We start from the raw sequence: 17,890 nt of genomic DNA, 5'->3' as shown, positions 1-17,890 counted from the left end.
TGTGGTTCTCTGCTTTTTTATGTAGGAGTTTAAATCCTCAGGATCTGGGCAACTGTAAAGGTTTTTCCAGCAGTTTTGTGGGCAGGGATCGACACGATGTACTGGCAGCAGTGAACTAGGCCCTATGCAAGGACAAAGGCTCCGCTCTGCCACACAGTAAAGGTGGGACTTGTCGAGTGTACAGAGTCGGCCCTAGATCGGGACCCGAGGACACCAGGTGAGGTGACCCAACTCCTTCTAAAGTGATGCCAGGTGTGGAGTTAAAAACAGAAACCAGCAACATGTGTGTTAAGAACAAGGTCAGCGTACACGCAGGATTTTGCGCCTCGCGCCTGCTGAGCCCCAGACCCTCCTACCGAGGAAGCACGTGCCTATGTCTGGTGGGGCCCGCAGAGCCCTGCTTCACTGAGGAAAGGGAGCTAGCTGACCTACATCGGTGCTAAGTGAACAGCATTTCTGCCTCTTCTGTCGTCTGAGACGTACAGAGAGCTGGAGGGTCACAGCCAAGATCTGTTCAGAAACCGAGAATGGCACGGTCAAGGAAGAACCAGTGCAGACGGTGCTTTCTGTGGGAGATCCGTAAGGTCACAGAAGCTCCCTCCCATAGAAACCATGGCAGAAGCATAATGCACTTATAATCCGTCAGGCTGCCCATCTGTTCCAGACTGTTCCACACCTCCGTGGTGTGAGTGCACTGGTTTTATAAATCAAGGCACCTCAGGTACCTTTGTTCACTTATTTTTTAATAAAGGCCCCAAGAATTACTCTAGCAAAATGTCACTTAAAATGACTAAAGCACAGGTAGGTCAGGGCAGAGCGGTTTTTATTTTTAAGTTTTTAAAATAAATGCTCCAGAATTAGTAAGGTAGAATAAGCGTTTATATCAATATTTTAAAATTATAATCTGTGCAACTCTAGCATTTAACGCATGATTATTTCAATTTCTTCTAAGACAGAAGAGCTTGGTCTGACCAAGAATGAGGTCACACAAGAATGAGGTACGAGCAAAATGTGGGGGGAAACAGTAACTTTTCTTTCCTTTCAAAGTAAATTAGCTCAGGCTTCATGTTGAGGAGCCCCACATGCCTGTAGGTTCGGTTGAACTCCTGAGCGCGTCAGAATTACTCGCTATTTTATTATCCACGATGGGTCCTTAGCGATTTTTGCGTTCTCTGGTCCAAGCAGAGCCAACCCGTGTGTGCTCTTGCCAATGCCAAGGTACCTGGAAAGCAGGCAGGGAGACATCAGGACTGCTTCCCACATTAGGAGACTGGGGCAGCCACGGGAGGGCTCTGAACACTAGGCCACGGGGTACGTACTTGTTGCTCACGTCGATGAGATCCTTGTGGCTGACGGCGAATAGCTGCTCCCGGTGCACCTGCTTCATCTCATCCGAGAGGCCACACAGGAAGTGGTCCAGCCCTGACCATGAACACGCTAACTCAGGCCAGCTGACCAGGGCGACGAATCCTGTTCTAAGGGCACCCGAGGGACACACTTCCACCAGAGGTCACACTGTTGACCTTCACATGCCCACCAAGCCGCTCCCCTCAGGGGTGGAGGCCAAGTCAGAGTGGCTCCCTCCCCCAGGCTCGGGCCTCAGATCACTCAAGAGTCTGAGAGGACAGAATGCCGCCCTCTGCGAGTGGCCAACACCGAGAAGCTCTGGCTCAAGGGGGACATCTGTGCATCATAAAGGAGGATGGAAGAGGGGTACCGTGGCAACACCAGGTTATCAGGTGCACTGTGTTGTTCACTCCAAATACCTCTGTCGGAAGGAGCCACGGGGGCGTCCACGACGGAGAAAACGGAAAGCTTTGCTTCGTCAATGTCCTGCTGTGTGAACCTCCCAGCCTTAGCCCAGTCCACAGCCTTCGAGAAAGACTGCAGCGTCTCTGTGGAACGTGGATCCCTAGGAGACCAAAGAGACCCATGCTGACCTACTTCACCACCAGATTATTAAATACACCTCTCTGATTTTGCGAAGAGAGATCAGGTGGACAGGGAAGATGACTCATGGAGAGACGCTAAGAATGGCTGAGTAAAACCCCTCACGTCCTTAAGACACACCCGGACTAGACGAATAACCCCCCGTAAAGGGTCTGGAGAGCTCGACGCCCTCGGTTCCTGCTCTGTGCCTAGCAGCACGCGCCCCGCAGCGGACACCGAGGGCGGGGTCACAGCCGCGCTCCCGTCCTTCTCTACGAGCACACGCACGTCCTCCCAGCGCCCAGGGACGTGGTGAGGCGGGAGCAGGGAGAGACTGCATCAGAGGGGCAGCAAACTCATCCTGCCCGCAGAGTATCCTAAATAGTCTATGTCCTCGGAAACCTTCTAAAGAAAAGGGGCGAGAAGCGTCAGGGCCGTGACCACGAAGCACGCGTCTCCCACACTGCGCCCCTGTGCTGGACATGAGCCCAGAAAGCTCTCGGCCTGTCTCCTCTGTAACTGAATCTGGGTGTTTGGTAGAGGGCGTATTTAAGCCAAAGTCTCTCATTATGTATTACTGCTCCTAGACACGGACAACCGAGAGGATGCTGCTGGGTGTGGTGACGCGCTGAGGAAACGAGAAACAAGGGGAAACACTTCTTCAAAGGCTGGTCCCAACATGTAAGACAGTGACCCGAGGATGCTTAGCGGAGCCGGGGACATGCGGCGCTCAGACTCACCGGTATGAGTAAAGTGTAAACACCCCGTCACGGCTGAGTCTGGCGCCCCCACCATAAGCACCACCCTTTTCTCGAATTTCTGTATGCAAGAATTTGGCAGTCATCAAGCGTGCAAGGATCTTAAGACTGAAATGAATGATTAAAAAACACAAGTTAAAAACCACAGGCCTGGCAGGGAAGTATCGGATGTAACATAATCACGTACTTGCTGTCTTTCTTAGGTGAAAATTTGCTGTCTTACATTAGGTGAAAACAAAAATACAGTAAGATACACTCTGGTTTTCCCTTTCCTAATGAACGAGAACAAACATGAGGAAAAAAACGTGAGATGAATTTTCAAACGAGGGTTGTGGAGAAAGGTGGTGAGGGACACGAAGGTCCCTCAGACACGTTTAGGCCCTTCCTGTCTACAGCACACAGGGACACTACTGACAACCTGATCAAGGAACACATTACTAAATTTTATCGCTCAAGGCAAACGTACAAACCATCCCTTCTCTAAATCCCCCCACTGGTGTGCGCACGGGTGTCTCTATCGAAACACGGAGAGCTCTTAACCAGATTTCTGTAGGTATCCGCCCTAAGAAAACACACTCCAACAGAATGACCTTCTGAGTCCTACACTCAACGATGGAAGTGCAGTTATGGCGGTTGCCCTGGAAGAGAAACGGAATATTCTAGCAAGTACCTTCACAGGACAGAGAGTGGGGCCCTGCTCGCTCTCCACTGACTGGTCTAAGTCCAGACACTAACTGGAGGCGCACACAGGTGTCCCCGGAAGACGGTGGTGGGGGAGCTGCTCATATCGTGGGTTTGCGGTGCCGGACCCGTGCAGACCGGCGCCCCACTCCCAAACAGGGACTGAGGGGCTTACCTGCCACATACTTCTGAACATTCTGAATTACATAAGGAACATAAGGTCACTGCTGGAAAATTATAAAATACAAAGAAAGGGGGAAAAAAAAATCAATACTCTTACTACCCAGGGTCCTTCTTATAACCTCTCCATGCTTTAAATCTGTTTAATGGAATACATATCCGTAGTCTGCAGGGCTCCGCATAACAGAACCCATGTTCGTTTCCCAGGAACATGGTCACAAACTGGCCACACTGCTGAACACCATCCTGTGAGTCTATTTCCCTCATGGAAACGTCCTTTCCCTTGAACCCAGCAGCAGCCTTGCGTGTCTGGGCCCTGTGTACCCACCGGCCATCCCTGCCCTCCGTCCCCTTCCTGGGAAGCCCCTGCCCGCCCCTGGCCCCGTACCTGGCGTGGTCCGGGTCTGCATAGGGGGCAGTCCTGATGCATTCGCCCACGTAGTTCACTGGGAACGGAAGCAGGAAGTGCGTCTTCATCTGGCACGGTTTGAAGGTGGGGTCCTGAGGAGGACAGGCCGGCTGTATTGGCTCCTCCCACGGGCTGCCCCCCCCCCACTCGCCCCCACTGTCATCAGGTGCTCCTGGCTAAGGGCAAAGCACTGGCGATCCTGTCGTTCCACACAAGTGCTCACTTTACGATGGAATACTTCAAAATATAGTTCCTCAATTAGAAACCTTTCTTCCTACATGGTTTCCATCCATAAGTGACGGTGTGACCTCATCTTTGCATTTTCCCCCCGAGATATGTTAAATCGCCATCCTCTGATGAACCAAACCAAGAGCCATCACCACCAAAGCAGAGCAGGGAGAAGGGCGCACGGTGCCTAGCTGATGGTGACACCCCCGACTCGGCAGTCCGCCGTGCAGGGTGAAGGCATGGGGAGCACAAGGGCCCCGGACAGGCCCGGGGCCTGCACCCCTGCCTGCAGGACAGAGGCCCCCATGGTTGAGGCACTGGCCACCCCACACGTGACAGGGCACAGATAAGATGGGAAACCGCTCCTTCCAAGGGGACAGGGACTATGCTTACTTACCACGATCAGCTTCCTTATGACTTGGGGGCAGCTAACAAGGGTGCTTCCATTGGATCCACTGGGTACAGGTTTCTGAAAATAAAATGTTTCCAAGAGAAATGAGAAAAATCCCAAACTCACCTTACACGGCTAGTAACAAGTGTCGGGACACACATGCTTACGTGTTTTCAGTAACACTATCTGAAACAAAGGGGATTCCTGCGCGGATTTCCAGACGGTCAGGGAGAAGCATGAGCGGGCCACCTTCTCAGGGGCTCTGCCCCCTGGAAGACAGGCCTGGGCTGCCCGACAGGTCATGGGCGCACGAAGAGCAGGAGGAGAGAGCGGGAATGGTCCCTCTCACAGTCTATGGACTGTGCGCCCTCCCGGGGAGAAGGTTTCTGGACTGTCCTGGTGATCTACACGAGAGCCGCTCTGTGTGGTCACGGGCCTGGAGAACGAGCCCACACGCTGGGCGTCCCGGTCCTGGCCTTCTTGGGTCAGTTTCGGGCCATTCTCACGCGAGCGTCGCGGATCTCAAACCCACCACTCTTCCCCAGCAGGAGAGTGTTCACTGCAAGGCTCCAGTGACAAGGGAACACGGGACCGAAGGCTGTGAATTCACCTCTCACCTGGGTTAGCTAACACTGGGCAAGCCCCCCCTGCCGTACTCTGGTTCCTCAGTGCCACGAGGGCATCAGGGGCATCGCACCCACGCACGGGACAGTAGCGGGAATGAAAGGGGCCGCCAGAGACCCTGGGACTGAGCACCGCGGCCGCCACCCCATGAGCACAGGCTCACCTCAACCACGTACAGGCGCACCGGCTTCCGTTCTGTTTTACTCCAACCAACGTTTCTAACAAACTTTTCTACCGCTTTTTCTGCCAGAGACATCTGCTGAGGTGTAGCATTCATGGAGCACCTATTCAAAAATTACAAATATCTAAGAAACCATCATTATAAAAAGAAAACACTGTTTTACTCATTAGGCATTCTCCACGAATAACACAAAAAAGGGACCACTACATCCATCTGGTATCAAATCATGTTCCAAAAGTACTAAGAAGAAACAGGAGCCCAATACAGAAGTAATACAACCGTCTCCACTGCGCTTTCAAGTTACCAAAAAGGCTTTGCCATCAGGTCCGGGCCAGAGCCGGGGCAGGGCCGTCGGGGACGCCAAGAGCACACTTCTGACGTCCGGCCCCGTGAAGAACACAGAACACAGATCTGCCTACCATGCCTTCGGACTTACATTATCGGAAGGCAGAAACCCTACATGACTGTCTAAAAGAGGAATCAGCAATTTGAACATGTGAACTGGTCATTAAAGTGGAAAAGTTTAAGTTGCCAAAAAATTCCTGTGCTCTCAAAAACATATGTAATTCTTCTAAATCCCACAGAATCACAAATCCTGCTGTCAAGTGCAAGTTAGATACAGACTACGGACAGTGTCTCTCTTTTCCTTTTTGGCCCTCACTCCTGAATTTACTTTAATTAATAGCAGGTACCACCATATTAATGCTAACTACATTCCAGGCACTACACCAACTGCTTTGGAAACTCGTTTATTCCTTGCATAAGTCTACACAGTAGTGTTATATGGAGAAGGAAGCAGAGGGTCCGAGGGGTTACGCTGCTCAGGACACCATGGGTGCAGGGTGGGCAGTGCCCCAGGCAGTGGACACGCCAGTGCTGCCGTCCCGGATGGTCGTGGATTCCTGAGAACTGACCCGGGAAGATACTGGGGATCTTGACAAGGTACTACAAGCTAATCTAAACTTGTGTCCTTGATAGTGAGATGCTGAAAATACACCGTCCATCACCTGAACATTTCATTCGAACTCACAGCCCTGAGGACTTAAGGCTGACTGTGTGTGACCGATGTCAGATGTTTTCTTACCATCAGGGAACTGTTCTCATGAGAAACTCGGCATTTTTACTCTGCTTTTAAGCAAGCTCACCTTTCCTGTCTTGCAATTAACTTCTGGAACTAACATAACTGAACATTTGCAAGAAATCTACTTTCCAGTTCTAGCATTAAATTAGCTTGCTTTCCTTCCCACCTTCCACAACATTAACTAAACTTAAAATATTTTTTCTCATAAAAAATTATTTCTTGATGATGAGAGCATCTGAGGTCTAGAATGAATCCCATGACCTACCCCAAATGCTCTCTCTGAACTAAAGTGTATGTAACCACAGCTTTAAGTGAGAAGAATCTGAAAACTACACTCAGGGAAACGGGAAGAATGAGAAGATGTCTGTGCAGAAGGAGCCCGGGGCGGGGGAGGGCGCTACCTCATGCTGTCACAGTGCAGCACGTGTTTCTGGATGCGCGGGAGCTTTCTCAGCACCGGTCTCATGTCTGTCTCGTCTGCAATCCTCTTCATCAGCCTCACCTGAGCCAGAGAAACCCGCAAGTGCAGACAGGCCCCCAGGCAGGGGGCGACCTCAGACACCCCCGCCCGGTCTGGAAACCACACAGCCTCGACTCGGGGGTCCGGCTGGGGGTCAGGTGGATGGGGAGGGGTGGGACGAGGAGAGGGTGAATTAAGAGAATCCTTCCCTATGAAATTTGGTCAGAGTTAGCTTTTCTGGGATATAAACAGTTTGTCACCAACTCTAGAAGACAGGGCTCATCACCTGATCCATCCCACTGAAGGTCTCCTGCAGGTCTCCCATGGGCGTCAGGGTCCTGCTCGCCCTGACGGACGCGTACAGATGCCCGGAGTCCGGGATCCCATTGGACAGCTCTTGTGCGGACATCTTAACCAACACTCGGAAGTGTTCTTCCTCTTCAAAGCACGGGCTTTGTAAAAAGAAAAATGTATTAAGTTCCTGGAGACCCACCCATATCCCTTTCTATATCATGGAAAATTAATTACACGTAAGTTTTCAGATGACGTAAATACCCGCAGGAGTTACAACTAGAATCAAGCTCAGAAACCAAACAACCAAGAAATGAGTAAAAACTCCTACTTTTACAACACTTCAGACTCAGTCCTCTGATCTAGCCCCAGGATTAGGTCTTTATAAGTAGTTACCTGTTGAATATTTCACTCCACAGATGCATCATGTCTGGTAGGTTCCTATCGAGGCAGAAAGATGAAAAAAGCACACCCTGAATCACGAAAGAAAGAAAAGAAGAAATTATTTAAGAGGCAAAAAAGGGATGCTGGAAACGCGCTCTGGAGCGCGCTGGGACACAGAAGCACAATGCTACCTGCTCGTAGGTGTCCAGATGCGCGTCATCGGGCAGCACATGGGGCGAGGCGGCCATCCCCCCTGTCTTCAGCTCTATCTGCTGCGCCTGCCTCCTGTAGTCCAGAAGGCCACAGCCCAGCCTGTCAACAGCAACGGAGGGTCCCCGGCTGGCAGTGTGGTCTTGGCCGCACCCCCGGCAGCCCGAGCTGCCACTGCTAGTTACGGCCAGGGCCGCAGCCTCCACACCCCGCACTACGGAGGGCAGCCGTGCGCTGCTCCCCGCAGACGCCGACGCATTTGGGGAGGTCACCGGGCGGCTTCCAGGCTGTGTGCGCAGGGGCAGCCGCTGCCCAGAGCTAACAGAACACTATTTTCTATGCTCTGCTCTGGCAAGGCTGAGCTTGCCGGGCTTCCTAATGCTCCCTAATGCTCCCTATACTCTCCTCGCCTCTAAAACAGCCTGGCACGGATGGCATCTGCCCAAATGTTCATGCTCACAAAGGAGATCTTTTTGAGCTTTTAGGAAAAAGAGAAGTTGTCTCAGGTGGGTGATGCTTTTCCAAGAAAAATCCTGTGCCCAACATAAGTAACTCAGGCCACAGCGACACTCATGAGGTCCCCCTGAAACGGCTGTGCCACAGAAGGACCAGCAGGGGGAGCCCTGGAGGGCAGAGAACATGGGGAAGGTCCCATTGAGGGGTCTTCCCCGGACACCTGCCAGGGTGCACAGGACCCACACCCTCTGGCTCCCACCCTGTGGAGGCTGTGCCTGTGGTACGAGGGGCGGCCGGCCTACCCACTACAGAGTCTCCTGCCCCTTGCCATCCCCCTCGCTGTCCGGGCTCTGACTGCCTGCCCCTCAGCCCGGCACTCGGGACGCAGCAGCAGAACAGCGAGGTGCAGCCGCGTGTACTTGCCCATGTTCTCACACCGACCCAGACGCCAGCTTTACAAGAGCAGTAGCGATTACAGTTAGCTTGGTGGAGGAGAGCACACGACCCGGCCTCTCAAGGTTACCACGTGCCTACACGTCAGATTTAATTACTTACTTTTCTGATTAAAAAACAATCATTCTCAATCTTAAAAGGAACTAAGTTGCTGAGATAGATGTAACTATTACCTTATACTCTAGGTTTATAAATGGTTTAAAGTTCTACATTTTAAAATGAAAATATGGCTTTTGTAGAAAAATTCTCAACAAATATATTAAACATTTTACTTACACAGTTTAATAATACTATAGGTTTTTTAAATTAAAACCGTATGCTGAAAAGTGATTGCTGATGCACTAAAACAAAATAACTGCATATACAGAAAAATCCAAGGACAAAATATGCCAAGATGCCCTGATTCCATAATGTGTGTGTCTTACTTGGTGAGGACGCTGCAGAAGAGCGGGACATAGGGCCTGAGCTCCTCGGGGAGGGTGTGGAGGCTGGCGAACGCTCTGAAGTACACTACGCCATTGGTGGGCTGAGCACAGTACTGCACGGGGGTCTTGCCAGCTGAAGAAGCAAAAGGCAGCTAACTTTTGAATCATGAAATCACTGTTTAGTATTTTTAAAATGCTGGTGCCTTTCAAGAGTGTTTAAACTTTCTATCAGCAAAGACTACAACCCGTTCACGGTAAACACTGAGACAGTCTTCAACACTAAAGTAACGCACGCCTTTGGAAGGGCTGGAACAGGAGCAGTGTTCTTTGGGCTCTGAGGCTGCCCTGGCGCTTGAGCTGGCCCAGGCCCGCCTCGCCCCACCTCCACACCCACTTTGTGCAGCCCTCCACGCTCACACGGGACTGAGAGCTCCCGCCTGCAACACCTGAACCCACTCTCTCACCCATCTCAAATGCTGCCCCCCACCCAGGTCTGATGATCCGCTGGGCACCTGGCACCCCATGGCCTCCAGGGTCCCGACTCCCTCAGGGGCACGTGCTGCGTGCTCCAGTCCTTCCAGCACCAGCATGGCGCCGCAAACCAGCAGAGGGGGCGGGGCACTGACTCACAACCTGTCACTCACCCTCACTCGCTCTCTTCATCGCTTCACTGATAAACCAAAGCTGGAGGAGACTAAAACACAGTGGGATGCCACCCCCACCCTCCCGAGGCCTGGTCCAGAAACAGAGATGTCATCCGCGCAGGCACCCCCATGCGCCAGCCATGGTGAATAGAGGAGCCGTGGGAAAGCGGGAGCGAGACGCCCCGGAGGAGTGCGGCAGGCGGTCTAGACGCCCCCCCCCCCGCCCCCTGCCCCGGGCGAAGCTTTCCCAGGATGGACACCGGCCCTGACGGGCTGATGCTGCTCCCCAGCGTGTCACATGCACCCGCCCCCCCACCCCCAGAGCCGCGAAGCAGGCCAGGCCGGAAGGAGCCCGTCCCCGTGCAACCCCCACCTGAGCAAGATCCCCCTGTGGTTGAGGAAGCAGCGCCCCCGCCAGGGAAGCACAGAGGTCCCAGTGCATGAAGTCTGTGGGCACCGCGTGGGAAAACCCACCCACACACCCCGTGAAGAGCAAGCCTCTAAGGAGCGCGAAGAGCTGCCTCATGGAACACGTCCCCCCGTGGCGCCTTCTCCTGTGGACCGACCTGCCAGGGCCACCTCCAACTCCGTGAGTGGCATGCTGGGCTCGATGTCCGACACCTTCAGGGCCGGCAGACAGGAGGCGTCCTGAGGTTGGCTCTGCTGAGTCTGTAACTCTAAGCCTAGAGACAAGCGGGGGGAAGAGCGCACGGAAAGGTCTGGGAAGGTCCGCTGCTGCGTGCGTCCGTATCTGCTCGCAGCGGCTCCCATGGACAACCAGCCGGCCCGAGCAGCCAGCAGCGTGCTTTCAGCTCCCACTGCTGGCGCCCGGCAAACCCCTTCCCAAAAGTGGGAACCTGCCGCGGAGACTGTGCTTTCCTGAACTCTTCTCCTGTCCTCCCTGGACGCAGAACTACTTTGCCGGGGGAGTGGGGCTTTGCTCGAGCAGTTTCCCCTCCACCCCCACATTTTATACTGAATCGTTGAACGTTCAACCCACTGTTTCCAGGGTTTTCAACCCATTTCCTGCTGGACTGAAATTCAGGTACTTTTATACTTCTCTATTCCGATTTCATCTGCACTAATCTCAGCACCATGCTTGTGTCATCACATAAATTTCACAAATTCTAGAAACGCTCAAGCACAGCTTTTCTGGGCCTGAGCCCTCACCAATCTGATAAGAGGGGAGAGAACCCTCCTTCCTGGAGTCACAGAACCATTCAGCCCATCAGGGAGGGAACCCCAAAGGCTTGGCACATGCGCCCAGTGACAGCAGCGAAGGTACGCGAGTGAAGACCCCCCAGTTTACAGAGCTCTGTCAAACAAACAGACGGGAGCTTCATTTCCCACGGCAATCTGAGGAGCTAGGCTGAGTTGGCCTCCAAGTCTGCCTCCTTGAGGTGCCCAAGCACCTGTCCCCTCAGGGGACCTGCAGGGCAGCCCTGCATAGGAACAGGGACTGCTGCCTCAAAGGGCTCAGCCGCCCTCCCTCCAGCCCCTTGGGGGGCCCCGCCGAGAGGCACTAAGGAGCGGGCTCCGTGAGTTACTGCAGACTTCCCAGGCTCTCCAACACCTGGGTGTTTCCTCCATCAACTACTGGTGGACCCCTGCCCCTCGACACCTCCGGGGTCTGTGCGCAGGAGCCTGCCTCCTGCTGCCCCCGCGTCCCGATCCGAGACTGGCCCCAGGCCCACCCGTCATCCTGAGCAGCACCCTGCCCCCCAACAGCTCCTCTCCAGAGCCCCGGGTTGGCACAGCCATCCCTAGCAGCTTCTCCTCGGCCAGGCAACAAGCTCCCCATGGCAGGCGCTACAGCCCTTCATGACAGCGCATGACCGCTTACACAGACATACCCCAAACTGGAGGATCGTTTCAAGGTCTTCATAAATTAATTTCCCATTCCCACTGTTTTCACTGGTGGTTAGCTACAGATTAAACTTTGATTGCAGATTGCTCACACGGGAAGTCCATGACTGAGACTTACTGCCCTGAAATACCCCTTAAATGCACTAGCAGGGTCTCCTACCTAATGGAACTCTGTGTTGGTCTGTAAAATAAAAACACGTTTTTGTAACACAGGCCTCCATCCACTCACACGTGGGTGTGGACCAGAGTACATGGGCTTTCTTAGAACCAAGCCCACCTCCATGGCCAGGCCAAGAATCTGACAACTCAGGGAATGTACGGTCTGTTGCTTAGGCCTGGAATTATGTTCCGTGCTATAAAGGGCTTTAATCAAAAACAGAAAATGGGTGGGACTACATCAAACTAAAAGCTTCTGCACAGCAAAGGGAACCATCAACAAAATGAAAGTCAATCTACAGAATGGGAGAAAATACCGGCAGGCCGTATCTGATAAGGGGCTGATATCCAAAGATATAAAAGGACTTATACAATTCAACACCAAAAAAAAAAGCCCAAATACTCTGATTAAAAATGGGCAGAGGACTTGAATAACTCATTTTCCTAGAGAAGACATACAGATGGACAAGAAAAATATGAAAAAGTACTTGGAATCTCTCATCCATAGGGAAATGCAAATCAAAACCACGATGAGCTATCACCTCCCACCCCTCAGAACGGCTTAAGTCAAAAAGATAAGAAATAAGTGTTGGTGAGGATGTGGAGAAAGGGGAACCCTCTTGCATTCTGGTGGGAATTCCAACTGGTGTAGCCACTCTGGAGAACAGTAGGGAGGATCCCCCCCGCAAAAAAAAATCAAACAAAGAACTACTACATGATCTAGCAATTCTGCCTCTGTGCGTTTATCCAAAGAAAACAAAAACTCTAACTTGAAAAGGTATCTGTACCTCCATGTTCATTACAGTGTTGCTCACTGTGGGAACAACCTAAGTGTCCACCGATGGATAAAGGTGTATATATACAATGGATTATTATTCAGCCATAGAAAAGGAATGAAATCTTGCCATTTATGGCAACATAGAGGGCATTACGCTAAGAGAAATGAGTCAGACGGAGAAAGACAAATACTGTATGATCTCACTCATATGTGGTACCTGAAAAACCAAATACCAAGCTCACAGACATGGACAACAGATTGGTGGGTGCCAGAGGCTGGTGGTTGGGGTGGGAGGAATGGGTGAAGGGGGTCAAAAGGTACAAACTTACATAAGTCATGGGGTGCAACGCACAGCATTGGTGACTCTGGGTAATAGTGCCCTGTTGCATATTTGAAAGTTGCTAAGAGAGTAGATCGCATGAGTTCCCAGCACAAGAAAAATAAATTGTGACTGGTGACAGATGTCAACAAGGTGCGTTGTGACCACTGCACTCTGCACAGATGTCCACTCATGGCACTACACACCTGAACCTCATGTAAGGTACCACTGATACCTCTACTTGCTTATTTACTTAAATCCACTTGGTAGACTGTGTCCAACAGAGCACACATCAGATGGTAAACGTATCAGAACAGACACTACAGTTGATCTTGGCCAAAATACCAAGAAGCAATCAATATCTCAATTTAAAAAAGGAAGATGGGACTTGTCCACTGGCACTCCCGCAACAGAAGTGATTATTATGCAATTACGTTACTCATGATTAGCTATTAAATGTATGAAGAGCTTAGAATAGCTGTATGCAAAACAGGAACTCTGAGATAGAGAGTAAGAGGTTACACGGTGAAATTAACTCTGCCTTGAAGAGATTAAATCATCTGAAACTTAGCATTACTTACTTCCTATCTAAAGCCAACTCTACCGCCTGACAAACCTGGTAAATCCCTCACGTAATATCCCAGCCAACTACCACTTTGGTGGGGTAGGTGGTGTCTGTGTGTCCTGTATACCTATTTTGGCAGATTTTGTTAATATGTAATTTATATATGACAAAATCCACAGTTCTAAAGATATAATTCAATGAGTTCTGACAAACACAAAAAGTAATGTAATCATCACATCATGATATAGAACATTTCCATCCCCTAGAAAGTTCCTTCCTGGCTCCCTGCAGGCGATCCTCTGCGCTCACTTGCCTTCTCTTAGTAGAGTTTTATCATTTCTACAGTTTCATATAAATGGACTCACCGAGTAGGTATTTTTTGTGCCTGCTAATTTCACTTAGCACAATGCTTTTGAGATTCATCAATCTTGAGTGTTATCAGTATTTTGCCCCTCTTTGTGGCTGAGTAGTATTTCACAGTATGGATATACCATGTTGATGGAAATGTGGGTTCTTTCAAGTTTGTGTGGACATACACTTTCATTTCTCTTGGGCAAATACTCTGGAGCAGACCACTGGGCCTAACAGTCCGTGTGTTTAGACAATAAGGAATTATGTAACTGACTTGGTTTTCACCCATGCCTGCACCACCCGGACCTGAGCAGGGCCTCATGACCAGCACAAGGCCTTTGTCCTTCACCGAGACCTGCCTCTTCTGAACTCAAAATCATACTGTATGCAGTGCTCACTTGGCAATTAACTATGGATCACAACATAACATATATTTTAGTGGCATACTAGAGCCCCTGGTAAATAGCAAGTACTTATAAAATTTGTAATTGGATAAACTTTATGCAGCTATAGTAATCCCCCCCTTATCTGTGGGGAGCATGTTCCCAACACCCCAGTGAATGCCTGAAACCACATGGATAGTACCAAACCCTACACATACTTACCTATAATCGAGTTCAACTTAAAAATTTGGCACAGCAAGAGTAACAACTAATGATAACACAGAACACTGACAACAATAAATTGTCATAAAGTTACATGAACATGGTCTCTGTCTCGCTCTCAACATCTCTTGTTGTGGGGCGCCTAGGTAGCTCAGTCGGGTGAGCGTCTGCCTTCGGCTCAGGTCATGATCTCGGGGTCCTGGGATCGAGTCCCGCATCGGGCTCCCTGCTCGGCGGGGAGTCTGCTTCTCCCTCTGTCCCTCCCCCAGCTCGCGCGCGCTCTCTTTCTTTCTCTCTCTCTCTGATAAATAGAATCTTTCAAAAAGTCTCTTGTTGTGACGAACAGAGGTGACATAATGCCTCCGTGGGGAGGTGCAGTGAGGTGGGGACGCAGGCACTGCGGCACAACAGGAGATACGACTGACCTTCTGATGACAGATCAGGAGTGCCATCTGCTTGCAGACCGCGGGTGACCACAGGTAACTGAAACTGGGGACCGAGAAGGTGCGGATCGGGGCGGGGGGGGAACTAGTGTGCCTCTTTCCTACGATTCTTGCCTTTCCTGCTGAACTACAGGATCGATCTCCTTAGAATAAGGGCAATCCTACTGGGAATAAAGCCATCACATCCAATGTTGACCTTCGTTGTGCCCAATAAATATTTGTTAGTTGAAATGATACTTGCCTCCAACTATCCACTCATTTTACAAAGTTCACTGGGTTCGGGTGAAGGCTAGGGACATAGGACAAAATGAAACATCTGACCTTTTTCATAGATCTGCTGCTTGTCTTTTGGGGAAAGACAGTCGACCTTTTGCTTTAGTTTTTCTGTCTCCATCCGTGCTTGCTTCTCGGGATACTTGTCATCGGGTGTCATTGACAAAGTCAGCTTGTGTGGATTATTCTGCAACAGGTACAGCAACAAAGGACAAGCTGAAGCAAGATCTCACTGGAGCCCAGCACGCTGACCAGCCTCCAGTACCACACTCTGGGGCAGGAGGGGCCCACACGTTTTGAATAGCGATGACAGAGCATCCCTCAAAGAAAAGCCCGTGAGGCACGGGACACCCCGGCCACCACAAAGTAACTGTCATGCACACATGCTGGGGTTCTCACTATTAGGATGCTTACTGTTACGGGTACTATGCCTAAACCCGAAATGTATCGACATTCCACATTTTCTTTATACCTTACTTGTACATGTTTTACATTATAAATCTTTGACTTTAGTCTAAGTCAAAAATAACAGAATAAAATAATGTAATCTTTATCTAATTGTCTTTAGAGTATTAACTTCTCAAAGATTAGAACTAAATTCTTCATTCAGCATTTCGTAAATTATGACGAATTAAATGTCCACCTAATGTAAAAATGTTAGATTTAATGTGCTTCTCTCATTCATTTCAACATGTGTACGAGCGTGTGTGCACACACACACGCTCTGCTCATCTATTTGTAATACTACAGGGAGGAAAGAGAACCAGACTACAGTACAAACTTTATACTAAGTACCTTGGAGTAACAGAGACGGCAGGTCAAGTGCCAAACCTATGCCCCATGTCCATAATGGCATACAGCACAACAGAGCTGCTCTTCATAGACACTACAGTCCAGCCCCTGTGGTAAAGCCTTGTAAGTCTACCAGGGCATATACACCAAGTACAAATGCCCTAAAGCAAATGTAAACAAATGAGCAAACGTCAAAAGAATCCATCATAAAAATAACCAAAATATCCCACACACTCAGGTGATTGTTCTTATATTCTCAAGAAACAAAAGTCAAGGTACCAGATGGCTTCTCAGGTGAATTCTACCAAACATTTAAAGAGTTAACACCAAAGTTCCTCAAACTACTCCAAACAAAAAACAAAAAACAAAAAAACCCCAGAAAGTAAGGAAAGCTTCCAAATACATTCTATGAGGTCAGCATTACCCTGATACCAAAACTGAAGACACTACAAAAAAAAAACAAACGAAAGGCCTATATCCCTGATAAAAATCTTCAACAAATTATCATCAGCAAACCACATTCAGCAAAACATTAACACGATCATTTCCCAATAGATGCAGAAAAAGCATTTGACAAAATTCAACATCTGTTCATGATAAAAACTGTCAACAAAGTGGGATTAGAGGGAACATATCTGAACATACAAAGGCCACATATGGCAAACCAATAGTTGACAGCATATTCAATGGTGAAAACCTGAGAGCTTTTGCTCTAAGATCAAGAATGAGACAAGGATGTCCGATCTCACCACTTTTATTCAACACAGTACTGGAAGTCCTTGTCGCAGCCACCAGACAAGAAATAAAAAGGCATCTAACTTGGTAAGGAAGAAGTAAAACTTCACTATTTGTAGATGACATGATACTAAACATACAAAACCCTAGGCTCCACCAAAACAACTACTAGAATAAATGAATTCAGTAAAATTAATACACAGAAATTGGCTGTGTTTCTATACACCAATAAAAAAGTAGCAGAAAGAAAAATTAAGAGAACAGTTTCATATACAACTGCACCAAAAAGAATAAAATACCCAGGAATAAACTTAACCAAGAAGGCAAAAGACCTGTGCTCTGAAAACTATGGAACACTGATGAAGGAAATTGAAGACGACATAAATGGAAGGATCTACCACGTTCATGGACTGGAAGAATTCATACTGTTAAAAGCCTATACTACAAAGCAATCCACAGATTCAATGCAATCCCTATCAAAATACCAACAGCATTTTTCTCAGAACAGAAACAAATCATCCCAACATTTATAAGGAATCATAAAACACCTAGAATGCCCAAAGCAATCTTGAAAAGGAAGGACAAAGCTGGACGTATCATAATCCCAGATCTCGAACGGTACTACAAAGTCGTAGTCATCAGAACAGTATGGTACTGACATAAAAACAGACACTTAGGTCGGCTGGAAAGACGGTGGTGGAGGGACCCTCAGCTCACCGCATCCCACAGATACAACTAGAAACACTCCCATCAACGGAAATAACCCAGAGAAGAACCTGAAGACTGGCAGAACAAACTCCTCTCTAAACAGAGAAGAGGTCACAGCAGAGAAGGTAAGAAGGGCAAAGATGCAGTTTAGGGGAGAAACAAACCATGGCTGTCCACGGCAGAGAGGGAGCAGGTGATGCAGAGAAGGGGGAAACACAGACTTTCACACTGGGGAGCCCACCAATGGGGAAAATGAATCACCATAACATCTGCCTGTAAAAACGAGAGGCGCTCAACATTGAGTTCTTGCACCCAGTGCGACACAGAGTCTGGAATCTAAAACATTAGCATCAGAGGGTGTTAGGAAGCGGAATCCCGCCCTTAAAGAGACAGCACTTCAAACAGCTGTGCAGATCTAGCATGGAACCAGCAGTACGAGAACCGCCAGGGGCAGACCGGAGGGACAGTGCTGTGCTCATCTCAGAGCGTGGCCCAGAGAGACAGAGATCAAGGA

General features: G+C 49.6%; 1 protein-coding gene across 2 annotated transcripts in view; it reads right to left on the bottom strand.

The window, feature by feature from the left end:
* Nucleotides 1-806: 806 nt before the first annotated feature.
* Nucleotides 807-17,890, bottom strand: part of PITRM1 (pitrilysin metallopeptidase 1) — a 41,839-nt gene continuing 24,755 nt past the window's right edge. For both annotated transcript variants that reach the window (XM_027595413.2, XM_035721884.1), the window contains exons 14-27: nucleotides 15,190-15,328; nucleotides 10,352-10,468; nucleotides 9,142-9,274; nucleotides 7,789-7,909; nucleotides 7,610-7,686; nucleotides 7,209-7,374; nucleotides 6,864-6,964; nucleotides 5,364-5,484; nucleotides 4,583-4,654; nucleotides 3,937-4,049; nucleotides 2,670-2,795; nucleotides 1,767-1,912; nucleotides 1,320-1,422; nucleotides 807-1,222 (exon numbers count right to left, since the gene is read on the bottom strand). In XM_027595413.2, coding sequence (XP_027451214.2) covers nucleotides 1,129-1,222; nucleotides 1,320-1,422; nucleotides 1,767-1,912; nucleotides 2,670-2,795; nucleotides 3,937-4,049; nucleotides 4,583-4,654; nucleotides 5,364-5,484; nucleotides 6,864-6,964; nucleotides 7,209-7,374; nucleotides 7,610-7,686; nucleotides 7,789-7,909; nucleotides 9,142-9,274; nucleotides 10,352-10,468; nucleotides 15,190-15,328 — 1,629 coding nt within the window. In that variant the 3' untranslated portion in view covers nucleotides 807-1,128. The remainder of the gene's footprint in view (nucleotides 1,223-1,319; nucleotides 1,423-1,766; nucleotides 1,913-2,669; nucleotides 2,796-3,936; nucleotides 4,050-4,582; nucleotides 4,655-5,363; nucleotides 5,485-6,863; nucleotides 6,965-7,208; nucleotides 7,375-7,609; nucleotides 7,687-7,788; nucleotides 7,910-9,141; nucleotides 9,275-10,351; nucleotides 10,469-15,189; nucleotides 15,329-17,890) is intronic.

Source organism: Zalophus californianus, chromosome 9 (assembly GCF_009762305.2).
Source record: "Zalophus californianus isolate mZalCal1 chromosome 9, mZalCal1.pri.v2, whole genome shotgun sequence".
In the NCBI taxonomy this organism is placed as follows: domain Eukaryota; kingdom Metazoa; phylum Chordata; class Mammalia; order Carnivora; family Otariidae; genus Zalophus; species Zalophus californianus.
This window is presented reverse-complemented; position numbering and strand designations above follow the sequence as displayed.